The sequence below is a fragment of the Mustela lutreola genome, chromosome X (genome assembly GCF_030435805.1).
Source record: "Mustela lutreola isolate mMusLut2 chromosome X, mMusLut2.pri, whole genome shotgun sequence".
Taxonomy (NCBI): domain Eukaryota; kingdom Metazoa; phylum Chordata; class Mammalia; order Carnivora; family Mustelidae; genus Mustela; species Mustela lutreola.
This window is the reverse complement of record NC_081308.1, coordinates 17542140-17565095: the sequence shown is the minus strand read 5'-3', so window position 1 is coordinate 17565095 and position 22956 is coordinate 17542140. Positions and strand designations below refer to the sequence as shown.

Sequence of the window (22956 nt, the reverse complement as noted above, 5' to 3'; positions counted from 1 at the left end):
TCTAGAACACCTAATAAATATAGTGGAATATAGAAATTCATGTTCCAGTGTGTACTTATATTCCACTGTATACCAAGTATGACTACCAAATACAGAGACTGACTTAAAAACTATGGCAGAATTTATCAAGAGTCCTTATCCTTCAAAGAGGTATAACCTTAAAATCATATTAATTCTAACTATTAATTAAAAAGAAGAATGACCCAGGTTGTAACTCAGAATATGACTATGAAGCAATGGGAGAGCATTTTAAAGAGTAACATAAAACCTACATATTCATCAACTGAGGAATGAATAAAGAGAATGTGGTATGTCCACAGAATGGAATATTTGGCCATAAAAAGGAAGGGCATACTGTTGCTTGCTACACCATGGATGAACCTTAAATATATTATACTAAGTGAGAGAAGTCAGTCACAAAATATTCTACTTATATGAAATGTAGGACAGGCAAACTTATAGAAAGTAGATTAGTGGTTGCCAAGAGGTGGGGGGCGGGGTTGGGAAGAAATGAGAAGTGACTGCTTAATGGATATGGAGTTTCTTTTTTGGGGTGATGAAAATATTCTAGACCTAGATTGTGGTGATGGCGACACAACTCTGAATATATTAAAAACTCTTCAATTGTACACTCTAAAAGGGTCAAATACATGGTATGTGAATTATATTTCAATGCAATTGTTATAAAAAAAGAGCAAAATGAGTTGGATCATATGATCTTCATCCATATGGAGAAGCTATCTATTTAGTCCAATCATGTAGCCACTGTTGAAACAATTATGCTGGCCCAGTTTTGAAATTTATATTCATATAAAATTCATGTGTTACACACAAATTATAGTCTTAACACGATAACTCCTGGATTCTCTGGGATATGTTGCCCTTGCCACTGTTTTGGGAGTTTAGAGAGATGTAAAAAGCTCTCAGAGAACATCTGAGAGCGCAACTATGTGACTTGGGAATAAATGGTGGTGAAAAGAAAATACATTACTCTCTATAGGCAGACATGGGAATCAGCTCCATCTTGCTTCATAAATTCAGATTATTTTCCTAATGGTAAATTTCATACAACACTTAAGAACAAGTCAATAAGACTTTGAAAAGTGGTCACATTTATATAAATAAAATTAACATAGGATTTGTACTGAGTTTCTGCCATGGAGAGAGAATATATACCATCTTAATGATTTTGGGGGTCAACCACAATAAACACTCACCTGTGTAGTGAAGGTGCAGTGGATGGCCTACATACAACATATCAATTTGAGGTGGATGTTTCACTTTTATTAAGCGAGTATGAGTTTCCAAAGAAGGTATTATACAGAAACTTGAACTTGAACTTTTTTTACAATCTTTATTGGTTCTACAAACTTGCGTGGCTTCAACTGCTTTCCGGGCAGGTAAGCATGTGTGCTATGAACAAAATATTAATTAGTCAATACTAAAAATAATTTACTAACAAGAAAGTTATAGGTCTTTAATATCTTTTATGTCACAGAGAATATAAGGAACAAATTCACAGAGAAGAAATGCCATTTATGTGCACCTACTATAAATTAGATTCAAATATTCCACTTTGGCCAAATAAGGTATCCACCTGTAAATTGTTGAAAAGTCTCAGTTGAAATGTGACAAGTGAAATGTAGAAATGTTAATAAAACAACACGAAGCAAAAGGGAAAAGTTTTCAGAGATTCCATTTTAGATCTATATGATTATTTTGTAAAGACTGTATCAGACAAGCAAGGGACAACTCACCAAACGCTTATTAAAGTTATTTCTGTAGGAAAAGCACACATCCGTGAGGCTGTGATTGTTACAGCATTCGGTTGAACCATCTAGCCGTTTGTATGCTGAAGAGAAATAATTTTTTAGAATCTGTTATACAGAAATACATTAAAATTTTTTTTACTTATTTATTTGACAGAGAAAGACACAGCAAGAGAGGGAACACAAGCAGTGGGAGTGGAAGAGGGAGAAGCTGGCTTGCTGTGGGCAGGGAGCCCGATGCGGGGCTCGATCCCAGGACCCTGGAATCATGGCCTGAGCTGAAGGCAGATGCTTAATGACTGAGCCACCCAGGCTACCCCAGAAGTACATCTGTAATAAAAATTTTGCTTTCAAGACAAAAAATGTAAGTAAAATGCACATAAATTTGGAAACAATTGTATGATTGAGGGTTCAGTTTGACAGGCTACTTGCTGCAGTGACTTTATGGTACAAAAAAGGACATGATACTACAAAAAGAGATGCGTCTGGTTTGGAATCAAGAAGCAGTACTATAGGGGCGCCTGGGTGGCTTAGTGGGTTAAGCCTCTGCCTTCGGCTCAGGTCATGATCTCAGGGTCCTGGGATAGAGCCCGGCATTAGGCTCTCTGCTCAGTGGAGAGCCTGCCTCCCCTCTCTCTCTGCCTGCCTCTCTGCCTAGTTGTGAACTCTCTGTCAAACAAATAAATTTTTAAAAAAGAAGCAGTACTTACCCTAGATTACCTGTCCTCACAAAAACTTACTACAAATAAAGCTGGAGTTCCAGGGTCTCAGCAGGTTTTGCAATAACTCCAGCAGGTCAAGCACAAATATTTAATGAGCCACTATTAGCAGCTATAATGCTACTGATCTAGGATTACTACTCAGTTCCTGCATTGTAGTGTTAGCAGAATGGGCGAGAGGATGCCTAAGAGGCTCTTATCCCTAAAATCCCTATTATAGCAACTATCTATCTTACCTCCATGCTTACCTTGGGGCTTTCCTCATAAAATCAGGGCAGCCCAATTTGACCCCAGAGATGTGCAGTATTTGACTGCCTACCAGTAATCCAGTTACCGTTTTTGGAAGACAATGGAAACAGGGCAACTACTTATTCCCATTATTCATTTATTTTTAAAAGTTCTTTGCTATAGAGGGCACAGATTGCATGGAGCACTGGGTGTGGTAAAAAAATAAAAAGAAGTAATAAATACTGTTTTTCTGAAAATAAATAAATTAAATGAAAAAAAAAAAAGTTCTTTGCTAGACTGCCTCACTTGTATTTAGGGCAGAATAAGAAAGCTAAGTCATTGATACAGGTGGGATAAAAAATTATTTCCATGTATTTATTTTGGAAGGTTTCCTGTATTCAGCATATCAAACTTGTAAAGCATAAATCGATGCACAACAGGGACCAATTAAACTTAGAATCTTATATTCGCACTACCATACTCAGATGTGCTGAGGAAGATAGACTCAAGAGCAAAGTTACCACAGAACTACCAAAAAAGAAAAGTACATTTTTCCAGTCCACAGGAAGTTTTTCTATTACAAGAGTGTCTTCAGGAGCACTGGCAGGAAAATCTTAGTCGATGTGCAATGTGATTTTATAAAGATTTTCTATTTTTGCCATCAGTTGTTGTTTGCTTTTAAGGTTTTTTTTTTTAAAAAAGTTTTATTTATTTAAGTGATCTCTATACCCAACGGTTGGCTTGAACTCCTGACCCTGAGCTCAAGAGTCAGATGCTTTACTACTGAGCCAGCCAGACACCCCAAAACAGTTAAAAAAAACTGGGTTATTTGAGGGGTGCCTGGGTGACTCAGTCCATTAAGCATCTGACACCTGATCTCGGCTCAGGTCTTGATCTCAGGGTTGAGAGTTCAGCCCTGCACTGGGCTCCACACCCAGTGGGGATCCTACTTAAAAAAGAGAGGAAAAAATACATCTTGTATTGGTTAGACTGTCACCATCTTTCCTTGGCCAACATAAAACGAAGAACCAAACATAGATGACAAAAACTAGCTGACAAATCAGTTTCTTCTCTGCATTGCTTGGGTGCGTGGGTAGTTTTGATTTGTTTTCTTAGCATAATTGAACAGGTATTTAAATTTTGGATGATGAGTTGTCTTTGAAATATGAAAGCAAACTGTGACTATCTAATGGCACAGACAAACCTGTGCCTGAAATCATTCATCAGCCCTAACTGTAAAGTATAAGGTAAAAAGTTGTTTAGGATTTTTTATTTTTTACCAATTCAGGCTACAATTTCAATGTTCTCTCTGATTAGTTGCCAAGTCCCACCAATTTTAACCTCCTTATTATTTTTCTCCCTATATATTCCCATTTGAGTATAGACTCTATTTCCTCTCATGTGACCCATTTGAAGAATCCTAGTAAGTCTTGTTTGCTCACCAGCTAGCCAACACATGCAAGCCTTTCCTACATAATGAATGCTTCAGATTAACCTTCCAATGTAGAACTATGAGACTATAACTCCTCTAATCCAAAACTTCCAAAGATTGCACTGCTCCCAAATAATGCTAAATTCCATAGACTAAAATAGAGAGACTAGAAACTTTTATCATCTTATCTCATACCATTAACTTGCTGAACCAAATTACCAGCAGTTCCCTGACCACTTTCTAGTCTATGGTTACGAGGTTCATTTCTATCTTGGCCTCCTGAAATTAAACTCACTGCTGAAGCCCAACTCAGGGGTTGCTGCTATGAAATCTGCCCTCCTCTTCTCAGTCAAGACTGATTGCCACCAATTCCCATAACTCCGCCAATTCCCGTCATTACCCACAGTTAACCTTGTATCGCAATAATATGGCTATGGTCTGCTTCTTTTTAAAAAAAGTTTGTATTTAAATTCCAATTGGTTAATATACAGTGTAATATTCGTTTCAGGTATAATATAGTGATTCAACACTTCCATACCTCACCCAGTGCTCATCACAAATACACTCCTCAATCCCTATCACATGGTCTATATCCTTGACTAGATTGAGCTCCTTGAGAAAAAAATTTCTCCATCTTACATAAGGTACATAACTCAATATACATTGACTACATTTGCCTTTGTTTTAGTAATTATTTACAAAATTTACATCTGATGCTTGATCACTAACTTTTCTTGGAGGAATGTATGCAATACAGAATTGAAAGTCAAGAATCTGATATCACTTTTGATACAGCATGTCTGGTAACACAAATGCTTAAAGGGGCCGACCAGGAAGCAAATAAAGGAAGTGCATAGTGTTTGGAAGAAATAGGAAGTGTTGGGACTGTGATGAATTAGGAAACATACATCCTGTTTTAAAGGGTTAGCAGCTAGGCTACTCAACTTGGGGCCCTGATTTCACAGATCATCTATTTTATTCCAAAAGAAATCTGAAATCTGTACTTTCATGTGAAACCTCTTGAATTTTAATCATTGGCATCTAATTGATATTCATATTAAAAAAAATTACCACACAGACCAAACCAAATGTATCTGTTGAAGTTGGCTTTGGCCTCTGGGTTATCATCAATTTTCAACCTCTATGTTGTGACTTCTTCTTATGATGAATACTCCAACCAAAACATAAATCCATGGCTGTGGCCATCCTGACAAGTTTAAATACCTCCTGACAAACATAATTTTCCAATAAAGAGTTAAATATTTTGTTGTGACTTGAGAAGTAAATTTGATATTTCTGTTTATCCATTAAAAGGAGTTGTAGTTTTAAAAACTATTTTATAATCTTTTCTACTGGGTCACATTTAAGGACAAGTTGCTAAGTCAGTTTTTGTAACTCATTTCTTAACCTATAAGATAGGAATGCCACAGACAATTTTCACATTAGTGTACATAGTTTTATTAAGGATGAGAGACCAATCTAATTCTACTTTAGAACGAGAATTCAAGATTGCAATGAGAGGCCCTGGAGGCATTCATAGGTTGAATTTAACTCTAGATGATTAGAATTGTCCTTTAAATCTCCTCAGTCTGGGAGACAATTAGGTAATTCAAGAACAGATCAGCGGCAGAATTCTACTACAGGGAGAATCTGCATACTCTAAATATACACTAAGATGGGCCTCTACACAGTTGTTGACATAGTCTAGCCTCTAAAGACTGGTCTAGACCAGAGGCTTATTTTATTATATTTTTAATTTTTTTTAAAAAAAGTAATCTCTACACCTAAATGTGGGGCTCAAACTTAACAACCCTAAGATTGAGAGTTGCACGCTCCACTGGCTGAGCCAGCCAGGTACCCTACCAGAGGTTAATTTTAGAATAAGACTGGAAAGAAGAGACTTTTTCAATCTACAGTTCATAGTCCCTACTACTTTCTTTTTTTTTTTTTTTTAAAGATTTTATTTATTTATTTGACAGAGAGAGAGAGAGAGAGATATCACAAGTAGGCAGGGAGGCAAGCAGAGAGAGGAGGAAGCAGGCTCTCTGCGGAGCAGAGAGCCCAATGTGAGACTCAATCCCAGGATCCTGGGATCATGACCTGAGCTGAAGGCAGAGGCTTTAACCCACTGAGCCACCCAGGCGCTCCCCTACTACTTTCTATATTACTAAAATGAACTGAACAATTTTCTTACACTAAATATATAAATGTAGTTAGGGCTCCAACATAGGGAGGCAAGCCTAGTTATTTATTCTTAGTTCCACAGTAGAATTTTTATCAGCATCACCTAGTAACCGGTAGTTAAAAAATTATAAACTTACACATACAGACACATGCACACGCACACATTATCTCTTCAGTTTAGGATAGCAAAAAAACCTTTGGATCATAACTTGATGTTCACAATGGAAAAACAGATATTTTACTCCAAACATTAAAGAAGATTCAGGCATAAAAACAATCTAGGTACTCAAAATATATGGAAAGTCTTTCTGAAATTTTCCTCTGATCATCTTAAACCAGGTGGGAAAGGGTCTTTTCTCACTTGAGGTAAAGATATGTGGGACAGGACAATATTCTCATTGCCAGGCAGTTACAGGGATATACTCTTGCCTCCTCCGAATAGGCATGCAGGCTATTCAAGGGGGCTATCTGAATCTGAGCTCAAAGCTTCATTTTAGGGAGCAGTTGCTGTTTTTTAAAAAAGATTTTATTTATTTATTTGACAGAGAGAGAGAAAGAGCGAGCACACAAGCAGGGGGAAGGGCAGAGGGATAGGAAGAAGCAGGCTCCCCCAATGAGTAACGAGCCCGATGTGGGACTTGATCCCAAGACCCTGGGATCATAACGTGAGCTGAAGGCAGTCACTTATAAAGCAACTAAGCCATCCAGCTGCCTTTAGTTTTCAATCTCATGATCCTGAAAATGTAGTTCAAATGGTGGACTTGTTTAGTACAGCCTTTCTTACTCAAGATAATGCTTTCAGGAAAGAGAAAAAAGGAAAGGATTAACAGAAGAAAAAGTAGGTCTAGGGCGCCTGGGTGGCTCAGTGGGTTAAGGCCTCTGCCTTCGGCTCGGGTCATGATCCCACGGTCCTGGGATCGAGGCCCGCATCGGGCTCTCTGCTCAGCTGGGAGCCTGCTTCTTCCTCTCTCTCTCTGAGGACTGCTTCTCTTCCTACTTGTGATCTCTGTCTGTTAAATAAATAAATAAAAATCTTAAAAAAAAAAGTAGGTCTAAACAATTTAAATCACAAGGTAGATTAACCACATTTTTCTAACTTGACAGAAATCTATTTGTTAATACTTTTAAGGAGAACTTCCAGTCTGCTTGATTATATTTTAAAAAATTTAATAATATACCATGAGAGGTAAGTGGCCAGATATGACTGGTTGGGACAGCTTACATGCACTTCCAGGGTCAGATCTTTCTAAGGTGGCTTTATTTTTCTGCAGTGGTGTAAATTCCTAGAATTTTAATTATGTATACTAAATTCCACTCCAAAATGAACACAAATCATCACTTTTGGATTACTGGCCACTTTGTATTACCATATTTAGCTGTATGTTTCCCCAATGTTTATAATGAAGGATAAAAAAACCATATCTAGATATTAAAATACTATTATTAATCCATAGCTTTTTAAAAAATGTCCACAGCCCCAGTGGTCAAGTCTGCCATTAAAAATTAATCTGGTATTTATTTGAAGTTACATTTACAGTCATTAGGATTCCTATAAGCTAGCTAAATATATGTACTCCATTTTAAAATGGTTAAATAGAGGTAAAGGTTTATCAGACACAGTCATCATGTAGAACCAACCTGTATCCTAATACAGTCACTTCTAAGGAGATAAAATGAATACTGAAGAATTATTTGGGGGCTGATTTTTTTTATTATTGTGCAAAGAATAATCACTGCTTTAGGTGTTTACACAAACATCTCCAAAATACAGCATTATGACCCACAAAAGTGAAATACTCAGAAAGTAAATAAGAGCTTCAGAGTATTTCAGGAAGATTTTCATTTCCATTCTGTCTGACAGGAAAGGACAATACCTTAAATTTCTGAAATGCAGTTACCCTAAATAAAACAGTTCTACTAGAAAGAACTTGACTTGATTACTGTGTCAGTTTGGCTTTTGTAATTCAATAGAAATTATATCAAATTTAAAGAAATTGGGAGGAAAATTATAAAGGACTTAAGAAGTATGAGATAATGTATCATTTTTCTCAGAGAAGAAAGCATTATAGGACATATACCAACCTTGCGTCATCTGAAATGTTTGGGAAGATGGTAAATGGTTCTTGAGAACAAGAAAAATTGATAAATATTTCAACCTTCAAGAATCAGGTTAGCCCACTGAACAAAGTTAACATTACCACAGGGTGTAACACTATGTGCCTCTGGACATGATGCAATAGGAAGTAGTGAGCAACAACTATGAAATATTTTCACCCCCTCAAAAGATGGATCCAGAATTTAAGCAAGCCTCTAAACCTAATGACCATTTATAGGGGATTTGGGAGATAACTGAACATATTAACAACATCATAAGGATAACACAGAGCCAGACAAATCCAGAATACGGGCAATTTGACAAAACAAATGACTGTTTCTTAAATGATATCCTCCCCCCCAAGAGGGGGAACTGTTCCAAGTTCAAAGACACTTAAAGTGCATACCATTCAACCTAAACCAACTATGAGAAAAACAATTAGGAAAACGTGAATGCTAACTAGTAGAACAAATTGGTGTTAATTTTTCTTAGATGTGAATAACAGTACTATGGTCATGTTTAAAAGGTCATCATATGCTAAAGACATGCTAAAGTTCGTGGAGAAATGATATGATGCCTGGGATGTGCTTTAAAATACTCCCCCCAAAAGTGGGCTAATTAGATAAAAAAAAAAAAAAAGCTGGCAAAATGCTGATAATTGCTGAAGCTGGGAGAAGGATGCAGGAGGTTTCATTTATACTACTATTTTTTTCTTTTCATTTTTTAAAAGTTTTATTTATTTAAGTAATCTCTACACCTAATGTGGGGCTCCAACTTACAACGCTGACCAAGATCAAGAGTCGCATGCCCCTTCGATTGAGCCAGCCAGGCACCCCCATACTACTTTCTTGACTTTTATGTATGTTTGACAACCTTTTATAGTAATAAAAGTTCTTAAGATTGTATTATACATAGAAGATTACACTTGAAAAAAATTTAAAAATCAGTTCCTACTACTCTGCCATTCTTGCACACAGTACTTAAGTTGTTCTTGATTATTTATATTTCCTAGCCCCGAGTAGATGTGGACAAGCATCCAGGGTACTTCTTGACTTAAAAATATAGTCTGTGAACAAAATTTGTGTTTTTCAACACTGACAATAATCTGGGCCCCATGATTTTGTATAAAGACTTGGGAGGCTGATTTTTCAGAGCTGAAAGAATTCAAAATAAATCTGGCAGCTTCTGAGAATAAAGTTGTTTCACCTTGTCACTTGCTACACAGAACAAAAGATCTGACTTCAGAGTGCTATTTTTGGATGCCAAAATGATTTCCTCTAGATGCCTGCCACATAGAATAACTCTATCCCAAATAGCTTTGGATATGATACTACCCATACAGCAAGGGGATATTTAATTACTGGAATTTAGTTAATTGGTTATGGTTGAGCTTGAATGCTGACTTAACACAAGTTCTTCTAAATGAACAAAGAATCAGATACCAAAGTCCTAGAAGTCAAATATAGTATTATGAAATTAGTTAGAAATTCAGTAACAATTAAAAATATTAGTACCCAACTTACCAAGAAGAAAATTTCCTAGTTTGGGCCTACTAGTACTTTACTGATTTGCTTTAAAGAAATTAGAACAAAATAAATCTATAGACATGGTCTAAGAATTGATGAATGGCAAGTACTGTTGCTTGAAGCATTATATTATACTGAAGAAATATACACACCTCTAACTGGGAAGCTTAACTGCTGTAAGGTTGATGCACTAATACAGTAACCAATTTGGGGCTCATAGGCGATGGTATCTAGACATTCATTCCAATCTTGTACATTAGTAACAGGACAATCCTGTAGATGGGTGACAAGGTCTCCCACAAAAAGGCCTCTGGGTCCAACGGCAGGTGAGTCCTTGGGAAGAGGGTACAACCAAATCAGATAACGTATGAAGACAAGCTATGATTAATCTGACCAAATAATAAAGACACTGAGCTACTTAGGTACAATATTTTCACCAATGCAAAAAATAAGTCGGCTTTGAATCCAAGATGTATAGTCCTGGAACATTAACAAAATACCTAACAATTTTCCTACTTTTCCAAGATTCCGAATTTTTCATTACTGAAAAAAAAACCCCACTTGCCAACTATCAAGATTAAAATGATAAAGTTTTTCCCAAACTATTAGAATTTTTTTGTGTAAGTAGTCATCAGAATGCCTTCGTTATCTTGTATACCCTCAGTGGATAAAATTATAAGACAAGTCCTTATCTAAACACACTCCCAAATATGCAGACAATACCATCAGCACAATGAACATGTGAGCCAGGGACTCACAAAGGTAATTTTCCTCTTCGGAAGGTCTGAATGGAAGACTTGATGCCATTGTAGTAATTATTGCCTAAGGCAGTGAAATGAAGAGTTGAAGAAAGTAACTTAAACTCCTATGAAATGTTCTGGCCACCAGTTTCAGTCTTTTTACTTAGGACTAAGGACATGTGACTCAAAAACCACAGTTACAAAAATAAACAGTAAAGGCAAATGATGCATTTTATCAACAAAGTACAGGCAGAAAATCTTGATACTCTCTTTATTTATAACTCAGAACAGAAACAATTTTAAGTAATTTTAAAAAGCCAATGGGTTTCAAAATACTTTTTGCTCAACTTAAAAGGATTATAGTAATTTCTTCAGGAGAAACTGAACATTCTGCATGTGAAAACTTGAATATATGTTCCTAACATAAAATGCAAGTGTTATACCATGAAGTCTGGTAAATGAACACCCCACAAAATCCTCATTATTTACCTCAGCAACTTCCGTGATAAGCACCCCGACTCCAGTGTAGTAAAATGGCAAGAGAATTACAGGGAGGAGCACAAGAGCTAAAATACCAAGGAGTGCAAGGACGAAATTATGCCAGATACCTGAAAAGAGAGGAAAAAAAAAAAAAAGAGTAAGCTCAATCGGGTACAGGAATGATCTAGGTGTGTGACTTCGTAACATCTGGGCATTCTGATAAATTAGCGAAGTAATCACAAGAAGCTGTGAAGTAGATAGATCTACTTTAGTACTAAGGAAAGATGTTCAGTTAGAGGCCTCTTCCATTTCAGGTACTGAAATGTAAAATGAGCATTTTAATACCACATTAGGAAGACCATATACTAATATGATTTAACATTAGTAGCATCTATATATTCTAATATATATATATGTAAAAATATAAAGTGAATTAATATTTTACTTGCTTCATCCTCTTTTCAGAAAATGTATACATTATTAACTAAAGCATACTTGTGATCTTTGAAAAAAATTTCAAAGCTATTCAAATGAAAGATGAAATTAAAAAACATTCTTGCTGAGCTGGTTTATGGAAATCCAAATGATACTTGGAAAAAGGGAGTGTTTTAAGAATTAATTTGTTATGGAGAATTACTATTGATGGACCAAACACAGTAACTTACACCATGTCACAGACTATAACCATATGTACCGTATATACGGAGGTTTTCTTTCTTTCTCTCTTTTTTTTTTAAATACAGAGAAGGTTAAGGTGAACTCAGTGGTGTGCTGGAGGCTGGTCCTACCAGCTCGCCACAGCTGACTGTGTACATCTCTTCCTAATTCCTCCTTCAGGGACTTTGGGCTGGCACCTTGAAATTGGCCAAGGCAGGAGTAATTATACCACAGAAACCAGCAAATACTACATATGAGAGCTCCTCATTCTCCCCTCTAGAGAGAGGGCTTAAACAATCATTAGCATATCCACTAGATATCCTTCTCTTCCATACCTGGCCTTTCCTTCTTCTACAGTATTTCTCATGCAGCAGGGTGGGTGCTCTACCAGCACTCTGAACCTCGCAATTCTTTGTACAAGTCTGTCCCTTGCATTACAGGATATTTAGCATTTTTGACTCCCATCCACTAAATGCCATTAGTAGTCTCTCCTCACTGAGGCACCCAAAGAATGCACCCTATGCCCCACACATTCCAAACGTCTCCAGGAGGGTAACAGCACCAGTGGTTGAGAATCAGTTTTATAACGACAGAGATGTAACCTAAAGTCATTTCCTATACTCACAGGAAGCTGAGTATGGCCATATGCCACTTTGGCTAACAGGATATAAGTGGAGGTGATGGGGACAGCACTACAGCTACATTGGAGCTATGATGGAGATAAACCTGAGTCCATGACGTAGAAGCTGCGTGTTGGGAATAGTAGAGCTAACAAGATAGAAAGGGCCCGAGTCCTCCAAATAACAGAATTAACATATCAGTGCTGAACTACCTACATCTGGGAAGTTTCACGAGTTCAAGCCATTGTTATTTTTAGCTATTATAGTAGTCAAACACTGGCTAAGACATGTTTCATGTACCTTATTCACACTGTTAAGATGTTCTTCCACTTTTTGAGTTTTTTAAGCTGCTTAATTCCAGAAATATCGAGTAATTCTAGTCCAGGACACAATGGGTAAACAATCTTTTCTGTTCTATACAGAGAGAAATCTTTTAAATTCACCAATGGTATCAAACCATTTATTGGAAACTATGTTTTGCTTTTCCATGTATGTACTTTGGACTTTCCCCTCAGCTGCATATTCATATCTAGCCCATTTCTTAAATCCACTACTTTATTTTATTATATCCATTATTTTACTAATTTATCAGAATGCCCAGTTCTTATATCCATTAGAGTAATCCATGTTAAAAAAAACACATACGGACTTATTTATAAGTTTCCCTACTAATGATCACTTAGGTTGTTTTACATTTTTCATACAATGCTGCAACAAAAAGCTTTGTTCATATTGTTATATATCTAAGTATGCATCTGTGGGGGTTTGGCAAGTTACCCAGAAATGCAATTGTTGGGTCAAAAAATGTGCACTGAAATTGACCTCCAGGGCTGCCTGGATGGCTCAGTCAGTTGAGCACCTTTAGCTCAGGTCCTGATCCCAGGGTCCCGGGAACAAGCTCCACAATGGGCTGCCTGGTCAGTGGAGAGCTTGCTTCTTCCTCTCCTCCCTGCTTGTGCTCTTTCTTAATAAATAAAATCTTTTTTTAAAGATTTTATTTGACAGACAGAGATCACAAGTAGGCAGAGAGACAGGCAGAGAGGGAGAGGGAAGCAGGCTCCCTGCTGAGCAGAGAGCCTGATGTGGGGCTCGATCCCAGGACCCTGGGATCATGACCTGAGCCGAAGGCAGAGGCTTTAACCCACTGAGCCACCAAGGCACCCCAATAAATAAAATCTTACAAAAACAATTGATCTCCAATGAGTCTGCATTAATATTCTCATAATTGGCATAGGTTTCCTTACCCTGTAACACTGGATGCTATGATGTTAGATTTTGTCATCTGCTATGTTAGAAGTAAAACCTGTTGTGATTTGTTTAAGCTTGTACATTTTCCATGTTTATTAAAGGACTATTTGTATTTCTGTTGAGAACTATTTCTATCCCTCACGTGTTTATATATATATTTTTTACTAATTTGTATATACTATGCCTGAATGTATATATTGAAGAATTTGGTCCTTTTTTTAAAAGACTATTTATTTGAGAGAGAGAGAGACAGAGATAGTGAGAGAGTAAGAGTAAGGCAGATCCTATCCAACCAAGCCACCCAGTGCCCCTGAATTTGATCCTTTGTAAGAGGTATTACAATTTTTCTTCCAGTTTGTTTTTTGGCTTGGTTTATAGTTTTGCCTATGCAGACATTTTACATTTTGGTGTGGTCAAATTGCTCCTTTGTGTTGTCTTTCCCAGTTCAAGATTATAAAGATACTCACCTGGTGTTTTCTTATACTGCTTTCATAGCTTCGTTTAAAAAACAAAATTAAAACAAAACTTTTTTTTGCCCACTGGAATCTACTCTAGTGAAACAAACTTAGGCATACAGTTATAATCCCCCGTCAATTGCTAGTCCCATTACAATTTCACAAGATAATCCATCCCCAACACTGATTAGATTTGCCACTGCTAACATGTGTTAAATCCAGCTTTTCCCCAACTCCTCAGGATGACAGTCCATGAGCAGATTGTCATGAGAGTTACACTCTCACTATTTCTCCCTTATCAGGATAACTCCACCACACAACCATAGCATAGACCCTAACATCTTCCCATCCAAACAGGGGCGGGGCACAGAGCAGCACTGCTTTCCTGAATCTCCGGGCAGCTTCTTTTCTCTTGTTAGGGATGCAGCTGGTATCACATCACCCCGCTAAACTCCAGATTTGCCCATGATGGCTAAGTGGCAATAAGGGTGGTAGAACATACACATTTCCCTTATTTAAACAACCTCTTGTCCATTAATGATTTGTTTGTAAGTATACCAAAGGAATCTTTGTTACAACTTTTACTTTTTCTAGAGCAGAGTTTTTTGACAGTGACACCAGTGGCATTTTAGGCCACATCATTCTATGATGTGGGGAACTATCTTGTGCACCTCAGGATGTTTACCAACATCCCTAGCCTCCACCCACCCAATAACAGTAGCACCCTCCCCATTTTCTCTGTTTTCTAGCTATGGTATTTATATAGGCACTTTTTTTTTTCCTTCTTCAGAAGAGGTATTTTATTTTTGCTTTTTCTATTACACAAGATATACACATCAAGTGTTAAAAAGTCAATATATATACAATATATTCTACAACTGAGCACCACTCTCTAATTGAACATGCAAAGAAATTATACTAAACAGCAGCACCCAGCAGTATTTTGGGGAAATAAAATGACTAAAATAGATTTAAATTGACCAATACTTTTAAGTCACATCTAATTCAAGACCAAGGAAAACAGTGCAGTTAAAAGTTAGCTTTGTGTTAACATCAAAGAATACAACCAAAATTAAGATAGCAAACAAAACCTACGTTTTTTTTTTAAACAGGAAACTATATACGTATGTAATTGTTCATTGTTATGCATGCAAAACATTATCAATCTTCAGAAAAAAACATACAAAGTATTACCAAACATATTCCTAAAAGTATAAATATGAACATTTGGAAACTACAGAATTTTAAAAACTTGCAAGCAATACATGAGCTTCATATTTTAAAAAACCCTGAAAAGAAGTTCCATTTTTAGAAGAGCTGTGTAATGAACTGTCTTTTGATATGACGTTCACAAATTATCCTCCTATTGGGACCAAATTTTACAAAACTACCATGTATTTCAAATAGCATTACAGAACAAGATATAACATCTTAACCATGTATTTTATATAAAAGAATACTTTTTTAAAAATTTTACTTTCACTTTTACTAGTCTACTAAAACATGACCCTTAGATGTGTAGGAATCATTAAAAAAATTATTTCCTAGAAGCAATACACAAGAGAGGCATATTTATTTGCAATCACACTCCTAGAAGACACCTCCCAAGTTTAGAAAGGATCTTCTCTTTTTACTGGCTGTTTTTGTTCCTCGCATGTGTTAAGATATGAGATTTCAGGTTAGTTGACTGAGCGAACTTCTTACTACAGCCATCAAACGGGCACACGTAGGGCCTGTCTCCGGTATGGATTCGCACATGTGTACGCAAATTGAAATCCAGGGAAAAGCGTTTTCCACAGCCTTCAAATGTGCACTGGAAGGGCTTCTCTCCAGTATGCACCAGTTGATGTCGTTTTAGTTTTGAGCTCTCGACAAAAGCTTTGCCACATTCTGCACATACGTGGACTCGAGGACCGTGAGTGTGCAGATGTTTCCGCATAGCAGAGTTATCCTTGAACATCTTCACACAGCCTTTATGAGGGCAAGCTATGGTTCTTAGCGCATCTTCTTTGGATTTTTTTGGCTTCATTCTAGTAAATTCTGCCAGTTGTTTAGGATCTGAGAGATCAATACCAGGTAATCCTTCGGGAGGAAGCTTCTTTCCGGTCATGTACTCTGAATAATCAGGAGCTGAGCTCTCTATCTGTCCTGTCTCATCGTCTTTTTTCTCGCTCGGGGACCACATGGTGACGGAGAACTCACCCTCCAGAGTTTTGATCTGCACCTGCTTCTGCTCCCATTTCTTGGCGCCCATCTCGGAGTTGCTACTTCCCGCCCGCGGCTCACTGGTCGTGTAATTTTTCTTACAGCTGGCCTTCTTGCTTTGGCTGCTGCGCTTCTTGCTGCGGGTTGATGAGGATGCGGAGGCAGACAAGGAAGCCAGGGTCTGCTGGAAGCATTCATCTTCATCAACCGGAAGGACCACCTGGTCCTCGAAACTGCTGTGGGCCTGCAGGTTGTCTGACTCGTAGTAGCCCACCACTTCCTCCTGTGTCTGCACCATGATGATATCCTGGTCGTGGTCCCCTTGGTTCGGGTTGTTGGTAAAGAGTGGCTGCAGCGCGATCAGAGGTGGATGGTGGTGGCCACCGTGGACCCAACTGCCGCTGATAATCTCGTACTCTGCGATGGTTTCCATCGCCATAGCCTCCACAGGGATGGTCTCGAAAGGAATGGCCTCCACCACGGGTATTGTCTCCACAGGGATGGTCTCCATGGGGATGGACGCCACAGGGACAGTCTCTACTGGGGCGCTCTCCACATGGATCTGGTGCAGCTCCACAATATCTGTAAGGAACTCCGAACTTTCCGTGGAGATGTAGAGAGTGTCGTTTGAAGCCATGGCTGGGAGCTCCATGAAGGCTCTGGTTCCCGGAAAGCGAGCGGGCGGCTGGAAGGCTGTGTTAAAGGCTGACAGAAAAGCGAAGCGCTCCAGCGGAAAGCGGAAAGCGCAAGCGCCAGAGGCAGGGGTGGGCGGTTGAGCACGAAGACGCTGAAGACTCGGAGGACGCGGAAGGACTGGAAGACGCGCGAGGAACTCCACTGAAGCCGCTAAAGATTCAGAAGACGCAGAAGGAGTAGAAGACGCGTGGAGGACTCCGCTGAAGCCGCTAAAGATTCGAAAGACGCGGAAGGAGTGGAAGACACGCGGCAGCCTCCGCTGAAGCCGCTGAGGACTCGGCAGACGCGAGTGCTTCTGGGAGCGCCAGGCGCATGCGCTTCCCACTACCTCAACAAACGCGTGCTTACGTTCACACTTACGCGCTCGTGGACGCTCCAGTCCTCATGAACACGTCACCCTCCCCTCCCCACTCCCCACTCCGAATGCCGCGCTATTGTTTTTTGACTATTAATTCGGTAAACCAGGTTCTTCACTGAATTTTTCTCCTTTCTGTTGATTTTCCCTTTTCCTTCCCCCACCAAAGTATGTAATAGTACCTGAAAAAAAGGCTTACATTATTTTTGCCTTTTTTTCCCTCTTCCTGTACTGACCCACATTTAGGGACCCATTTCATAGTATCAGTGATAATCGATAATGGGACTGCTTGTCTTGTCCTTTAATAAGAATGCGTGTTAGTGTTATGTCATTAGGAAGTATCCGGCTATTTTTATTTCTACTAAGGAAATTTTTTTTTAGCCATTAATGATGGTAAATTTTGTTAAATACCGAGTCCGATATCTGCTGAGATGAAGATTTTTTTCCCCTAATGGTAAATAAAGCTTAACAGTTTCAAATAGATTTCCTATTGTTGAACCATACTTGTGTTGTGTAGAGACACCGTATGTAGTTTTTGGTACTTTACAGGATGTATCAGTGTTCTATTAGCCTAATTTAAAAAAAAAATTCCTTCTCCATGCGATATGGAAAATCTATACTGAATTGGAATTAAATAAAAAGCCAACTTTCCTTGAAGACTGGAAAGAATTACACCTATGAAACTTTCAGGGGCACTCTTCATCAACTTTCTTCTCCCGTTGTAATTAATTAGCCTATTTAGGTTTTTTAATTTCTATCTTCTCTGGAGTTTACATCATTTATACTTTTAAATAATTACCCCAGTTTTAGAAAATTTTTGGCAGAGATGAACAAAGAACAATTTTATAATTTTAATTTTTTTCTGTATCAGTTATCATTCCCCAATCTGGCTGCAAATTCTGTCTATACTGCTTTTTACCATGTTTACTCCTTTTTTTCTTCAAAAAGCCTCTTGGACTTAAGTTTGTTTTTTTTCCTAATTTATAATTTTCTACCTACATTCTTATTAATTATATTGCTTCTTAACTGTTTTATAGTTTTTTCCTTACTTCTTCAGTTGAATGCTTAACTAATTTTCATTTCTTATTTCATAACTGCATAAGTGAATTTTCCTTTCAGCAAACTTTTACAACTGTCATTATCATTTTTAAATATACTGCAATTATATTTTGAACTAAATTTGCCAATTTTCATGTTTCATGGTCACTTGAAAAGAAGCTGTGTTGATATATAGTTTGATCTATTTATTGAATTTTACTTTACTAATTTGAGTTTTAATGATCTGACTTTTCATACTTTTCTGCCATGTACTGAGAGATGAGATGAGCTTCCTTTATTACATTTTTGTTTTTTCCATGCACTTGTACCTTTTTCATTTTTGTTTTGCTGGTTTGTTACTTGATGCAGTGAGTTCACAATGATTACATTTTCACTGTGGATTACACACCTTTTGATTATTAAGTCACCCCCTATGTCTAACTAACCTAATGTAGATATAGTTCCTGTTCACATTTGTACGGTATGTCCTGTTCATTTTACTTTCAACCTTTTAAAAATTGTTGTTTTTGTAGATACTGGAATATAAATTATTTTGCTTTATTACTTAAGAAAAATAAAATTTAAGTAATCTCTGTACCCAACAGGGGGCTCGAACTCACAACCCTAAGCTCAAGAGTCACATGCTTCTCAGACTGAGTCAGCCTGGAGCCCCTTGTTTTGTTACTTTTAACTGAGAATCTTACAAACTGAATTTATCAACCAAAAGGTGACATGTTTTCATTTGTGATATGAATATTTTCTATAATGATACACATATGAATAAAGAAATTTAAGTCTGTTACCTGCACAGAATATCCTTAGTTGCTGGACTGGTGAGATAAGTTGCAAATGAGTAGTGAACAGATCAACAAATGCTCCAGGATAAATAACGAAGAGAAAAATCCCAAAGCCATTAAATCGAACTTGTTCCCTAAGAAATCATAAAGAAAAAGGAATTTACTACTAGTATTGCAGTTTTCAAATTAATAATGTATTTAATCTTAAAACTTGCCACTGTGATTTAAATTCTTGCTTAACAAGTCTCTCTGGACAATTGAGAAAAATAAACTCATATGATGTATATTTATCTTATAATTTTACAGTAGTGTATGGGTTTGGTTATCTATGAAACTGCATTATGTAAAACAAGGGCATTCTGAAATAGGCTTAAAACTTTGAAAACTTTTTGAAACCAACAGGCTGAGCAAATAACTTGAAATTAGTCACGTATATAAAGCAATGGTTAATATTTCTGTGAGAAACTAAATGAAAAACATTTTTATGGTTCACTCTGAATTATTTTCAGAGAAGGACACAAAAAATGTAAAGTATCTATATTTGTTTTAGCCATTATTAATAAAAGTGTAGGTTTATTGAAGTACATTCCTGAATTATTGTTAATTCATAATACATAATGCTCAGATTGTTCTTAAGAGGACTATTTTTTATCAATTCATTCTTTAAAAATGGAATTACTTCTAATAGTCTCATAAGGCCAAACAGCTATGTTAAAAAAAAAAAAATCCCCAAATATATTGTGCTGTCATTTAGTACTGATTGACTTTCACTTGTCAGTTGGATTTTATAAGATTACTCACACTGTTTCACAAACATGCATTGAAGTATTAAACTGTTAATAACAATGATTTTATATGCAAAACCCTAAAAGCTGCAATGCTAAAAATATGGAAGCAAAGGAGAGAGAGAAAAAAAGTAGCCTCCTACTTAAACCACTGTATGTCACACTTGTGTAACAGTATACGCTCTGTCAAGATGAGAGTTTATTGACAGCCAACAGACTCGTGTTCATAAGCAATGGGAAAGTAGTAAGAAGAAATTTCATCTTCTTCTATAAAATCTTTTATCTGGTACACACACCCAGGGGATAAAACACATTCCCATCAGTATGTGTGTTCATCATGGCAGTAATTATCAGAGGGAGTGAAGCGGGCACTGTGCTTCCCTATCACAACTTTTTAAGTTTAGGAACCTTTAAAATGCTCAGGTATAATTACAATGACATATTTGTGTAGTGAAGACAAGAACATGGTATGATACTTGAGCAAGTTCCAGGTCTCATCCTCTCTTATCTTCTACTTGGGTTTCTAGACAGGCTATGATATTTGTTAACAATCCCAGAGCTTTCAGTGTTCTTGCTTTGACCAGCATAGGCTGTGAGTAGAAGCAGGAGAGCATTTCAGCCAGTAAGTCAAACAAAGTACTAAGAAGGCAGACAGGTGGGCTCAAGTTTAGCAGTTACTATTCTAACCTAATGATAAATACAAAGATTAGGTTTCAGTTTGAGGAGTTCCTTATAGATCTTGGATATCAGCCCTTTGTCTAACATGAACAGACACTTCTCCAGTGAAGGCATACAAACGCTATCAGACACATGAAAAAATGTTCATCATCACTAGCCATCAGGGAGATTCAAATCAAAACCACATTGAGATACCACTTTACACTAGTTAGAATGGCCAAAATTAACAATACAGTAAACAACATGTGTTGGAGAGGATGTGGAGAAAGGGGAACCCTCTTCACTGCGGGTAGGAATGCAATTTGGTGCAGCCACTTTGGAAAACAGTGTGGAGATTCCTTAAGAAATTAAAAATAGAGCTACCCTATGACCCTGCAATTGCACTGCTAGGTATTTACCCCAAAGATACAGATGTCGTGAAAAGAAGGGCCATCTGTACCCCAGTGTTCATAGCAGCAATGGCCACAGTTGCCAAACTGTGGAAAGAACTAAGATGCCTTTCAATGGATGAATGGATAAAGACGTGGTCCATATATACTACGGAATATTATGCCTCCATCAGAAAGGATGAATACCCAACTTTTTAGCAACATGGATGGAACTGGAAGAGATTATGCTGAGTGAAATAAGTTGAGCAGAGAGAGTCAATAATCATATGGTTTCGCTTATTTGTGGAGCATAAGGAATAACACGGAGGACATGGGGAGATGAAGAGAAGGAAGTTGGGGGAAATTGGAGGGAGATGAACCATGAAAGACTGTGGACTCTGAGGAACTGAGTGTTTTGGAAGGGAGGAGGGTGGGAGGTTGGGTGAGCCTGGTGGTGGGTGTTGTGGAGGGGACGTATTGCATGGAGCACTGGGTGTGGTACAATAAACAATGAATTCTGAAACACTGAAAAGCAATTTAAAAAATAAATAAAAATTAAAAAAAAAAGATTGGGTTTCAGGGTTTGATGAAAATCTTGAAGCACCATGAAGATATAAGAAGGCTGGCAAAGGATAGAAAGACCTAGATTATAGATGTGCATAGTTAACTGAGTATTCATCAACATATTAATCTTTATAAAAGAGTAGGTACCTCAAAATAATGTGGATATGCACCAGGCAATATTCACAGAAAGAAAAAAAATCTATCAAATGTAGCAGATTTTTGTAATAAACCCTAAGTAAAAAGTTATTACATGTAGTAGAAAGAAATATATCATTACCTAATAGCGGCTATCCCATGTCCAATTTCATGTACAACACCACTAATGAGAACTGCAGCGAAGAAATAGGTCAGTTGGTTGACAGGTAAATTTATACCGGGAACCTGTTCACAGACACAATGATAAATACACATGTGGGCACAAAGAAACCACGATGTTCACTCCGTGTTAAAGCTTAAACTTCCAGGCTGAAGGTTCTGTAAACTAAAAGTGGGGGTGCCAGTTGGTTAAGCATCTGACTCTTGGTTTCAGCTCAGGTCATGATCTCAGGGTCATGAGATCAAGTCCCACCTCGAGCCCCACTTCAAGCTCAGTGCTTAGCACCGAATCTGCTGGAGATTCCCCCGCACCCCCCACCCTGGCTTGTGCTCTCTTTCTCAAATAAAGAATAATTTTTTTTTAAAAAGTAAGTAATATGACTATCAGTGGTTACTTCTCTACTTCTATCATAATAAAAGTAAAAACATCAGTTTTTTCGAACTAGGCAGTTTTCGAATTAAGCACACCACCAATCTAAAGATAACAGTGAACACCAGGTTAAAAAGTCAAAACTTTCATGTCCTGAAGTCTTCACCATGGGAAAGAATTAGGAAGGCAGGCAAAGTGCCAGGGAATGTGGAGTGACAGCGACAGAGTCAGCAACTGTTCTAGCCTCTGGAGCTGGAAGCCTGATTGGGAAATTCTTGTTACAATTCCTAGTCCTTTCTCTGAATTTTTATTGCAAGGTTCCAAGTACTTAGGTGAGTAATATAGGATATTCCTGCCTCCCATCAATGAGTTTTCATTTTAGTATTCTTAAATTACATGAGCACTGGGAATCAGGGTAGTGTAATCAAGTGCCTCACTGGTGTGGGAGTGGAAGCACCCTGCCCTCCATTTCTTTGATGCCAATAATTTGTCTAGTACATTGGTCAGAAAAATATATCAAAATGATACATACAATTTTTTTTTTTTTTTTAAAACTTCAAGGTTCTTAAAGATTTTTATTCATTTGACAGACAGATCAGAAGTAGGCAGAGAGGCAGGCAGAGAGAGAGAGG

The 22956-nt window shown here is 37.5% G+C and overlaps 2 protein-coding genes across 5 annotated transcripts in view; both read right to left on the bottom strand.

Moving 5' to 3' along the window:
* Nucleotides 1-22956, bottom strand: part of MBTPS2 (membrane bound transcription factor peptidase, site 2) — a 53385-nt gene that overhangs the window by 17734 nt on the left and 12695 nt on the right. For all 4 annotated transcript variants that reach the window (XM_059156918.1, XM_059156917.1, XM_059156919.1 and 1 more), the window contains exons 4-9: nucleotides 21917-22020; nucleotides 19251-19378; nucleotides 11183-11301; nucleotides 10106-10286; nucleotides 1758-1852; nucleotides 1218-1413 (exon numbers count right to left, since the gene is read on the bottom strand). In XM_059156918.1, the coding sequence (XP_059012901.1) occupies nucleotides 1218-1413; nucleotides 1758-1852; nucleotides 10106-10286; nucleotides 11183-11301; nucleotides 19251-19378; nucleotides 21917-22020 (823 nt within the window). The remainder of the gene's footprint in view (nucleotides 1-1217; nucleotides 1414-1757; nucleotides 1853-10105; nucleotides 10287-11182; nucleotides 11302-19250; nucleotides 19379-21916; nucleotides 22021-22956) is intronic.
* Nucleotides 14694-17192, bottom strand: YY2 (YY2 transcription factor). The gene has a single exon (XM_059156921.1). The coding sequence runs from the start codon at nucleotides 17008-17010 to the stop codon at nucleotides 15784-15786; it is 1227 nt and encodes a 408-aa protein (XP_059012904.1). The 5' UTR covers nucleotides 17011-17192; the 3' UTR covers nucleotides 14694-15783.

Coding starts and splice junctions, on each gene's coding strand:
- YY2 (XM_059156921.1), bottom strand. CDS start 17,010: ATGGAGCTCCCAGCCATGGCTTCAAACGACACTCTCTACATCTCCACG.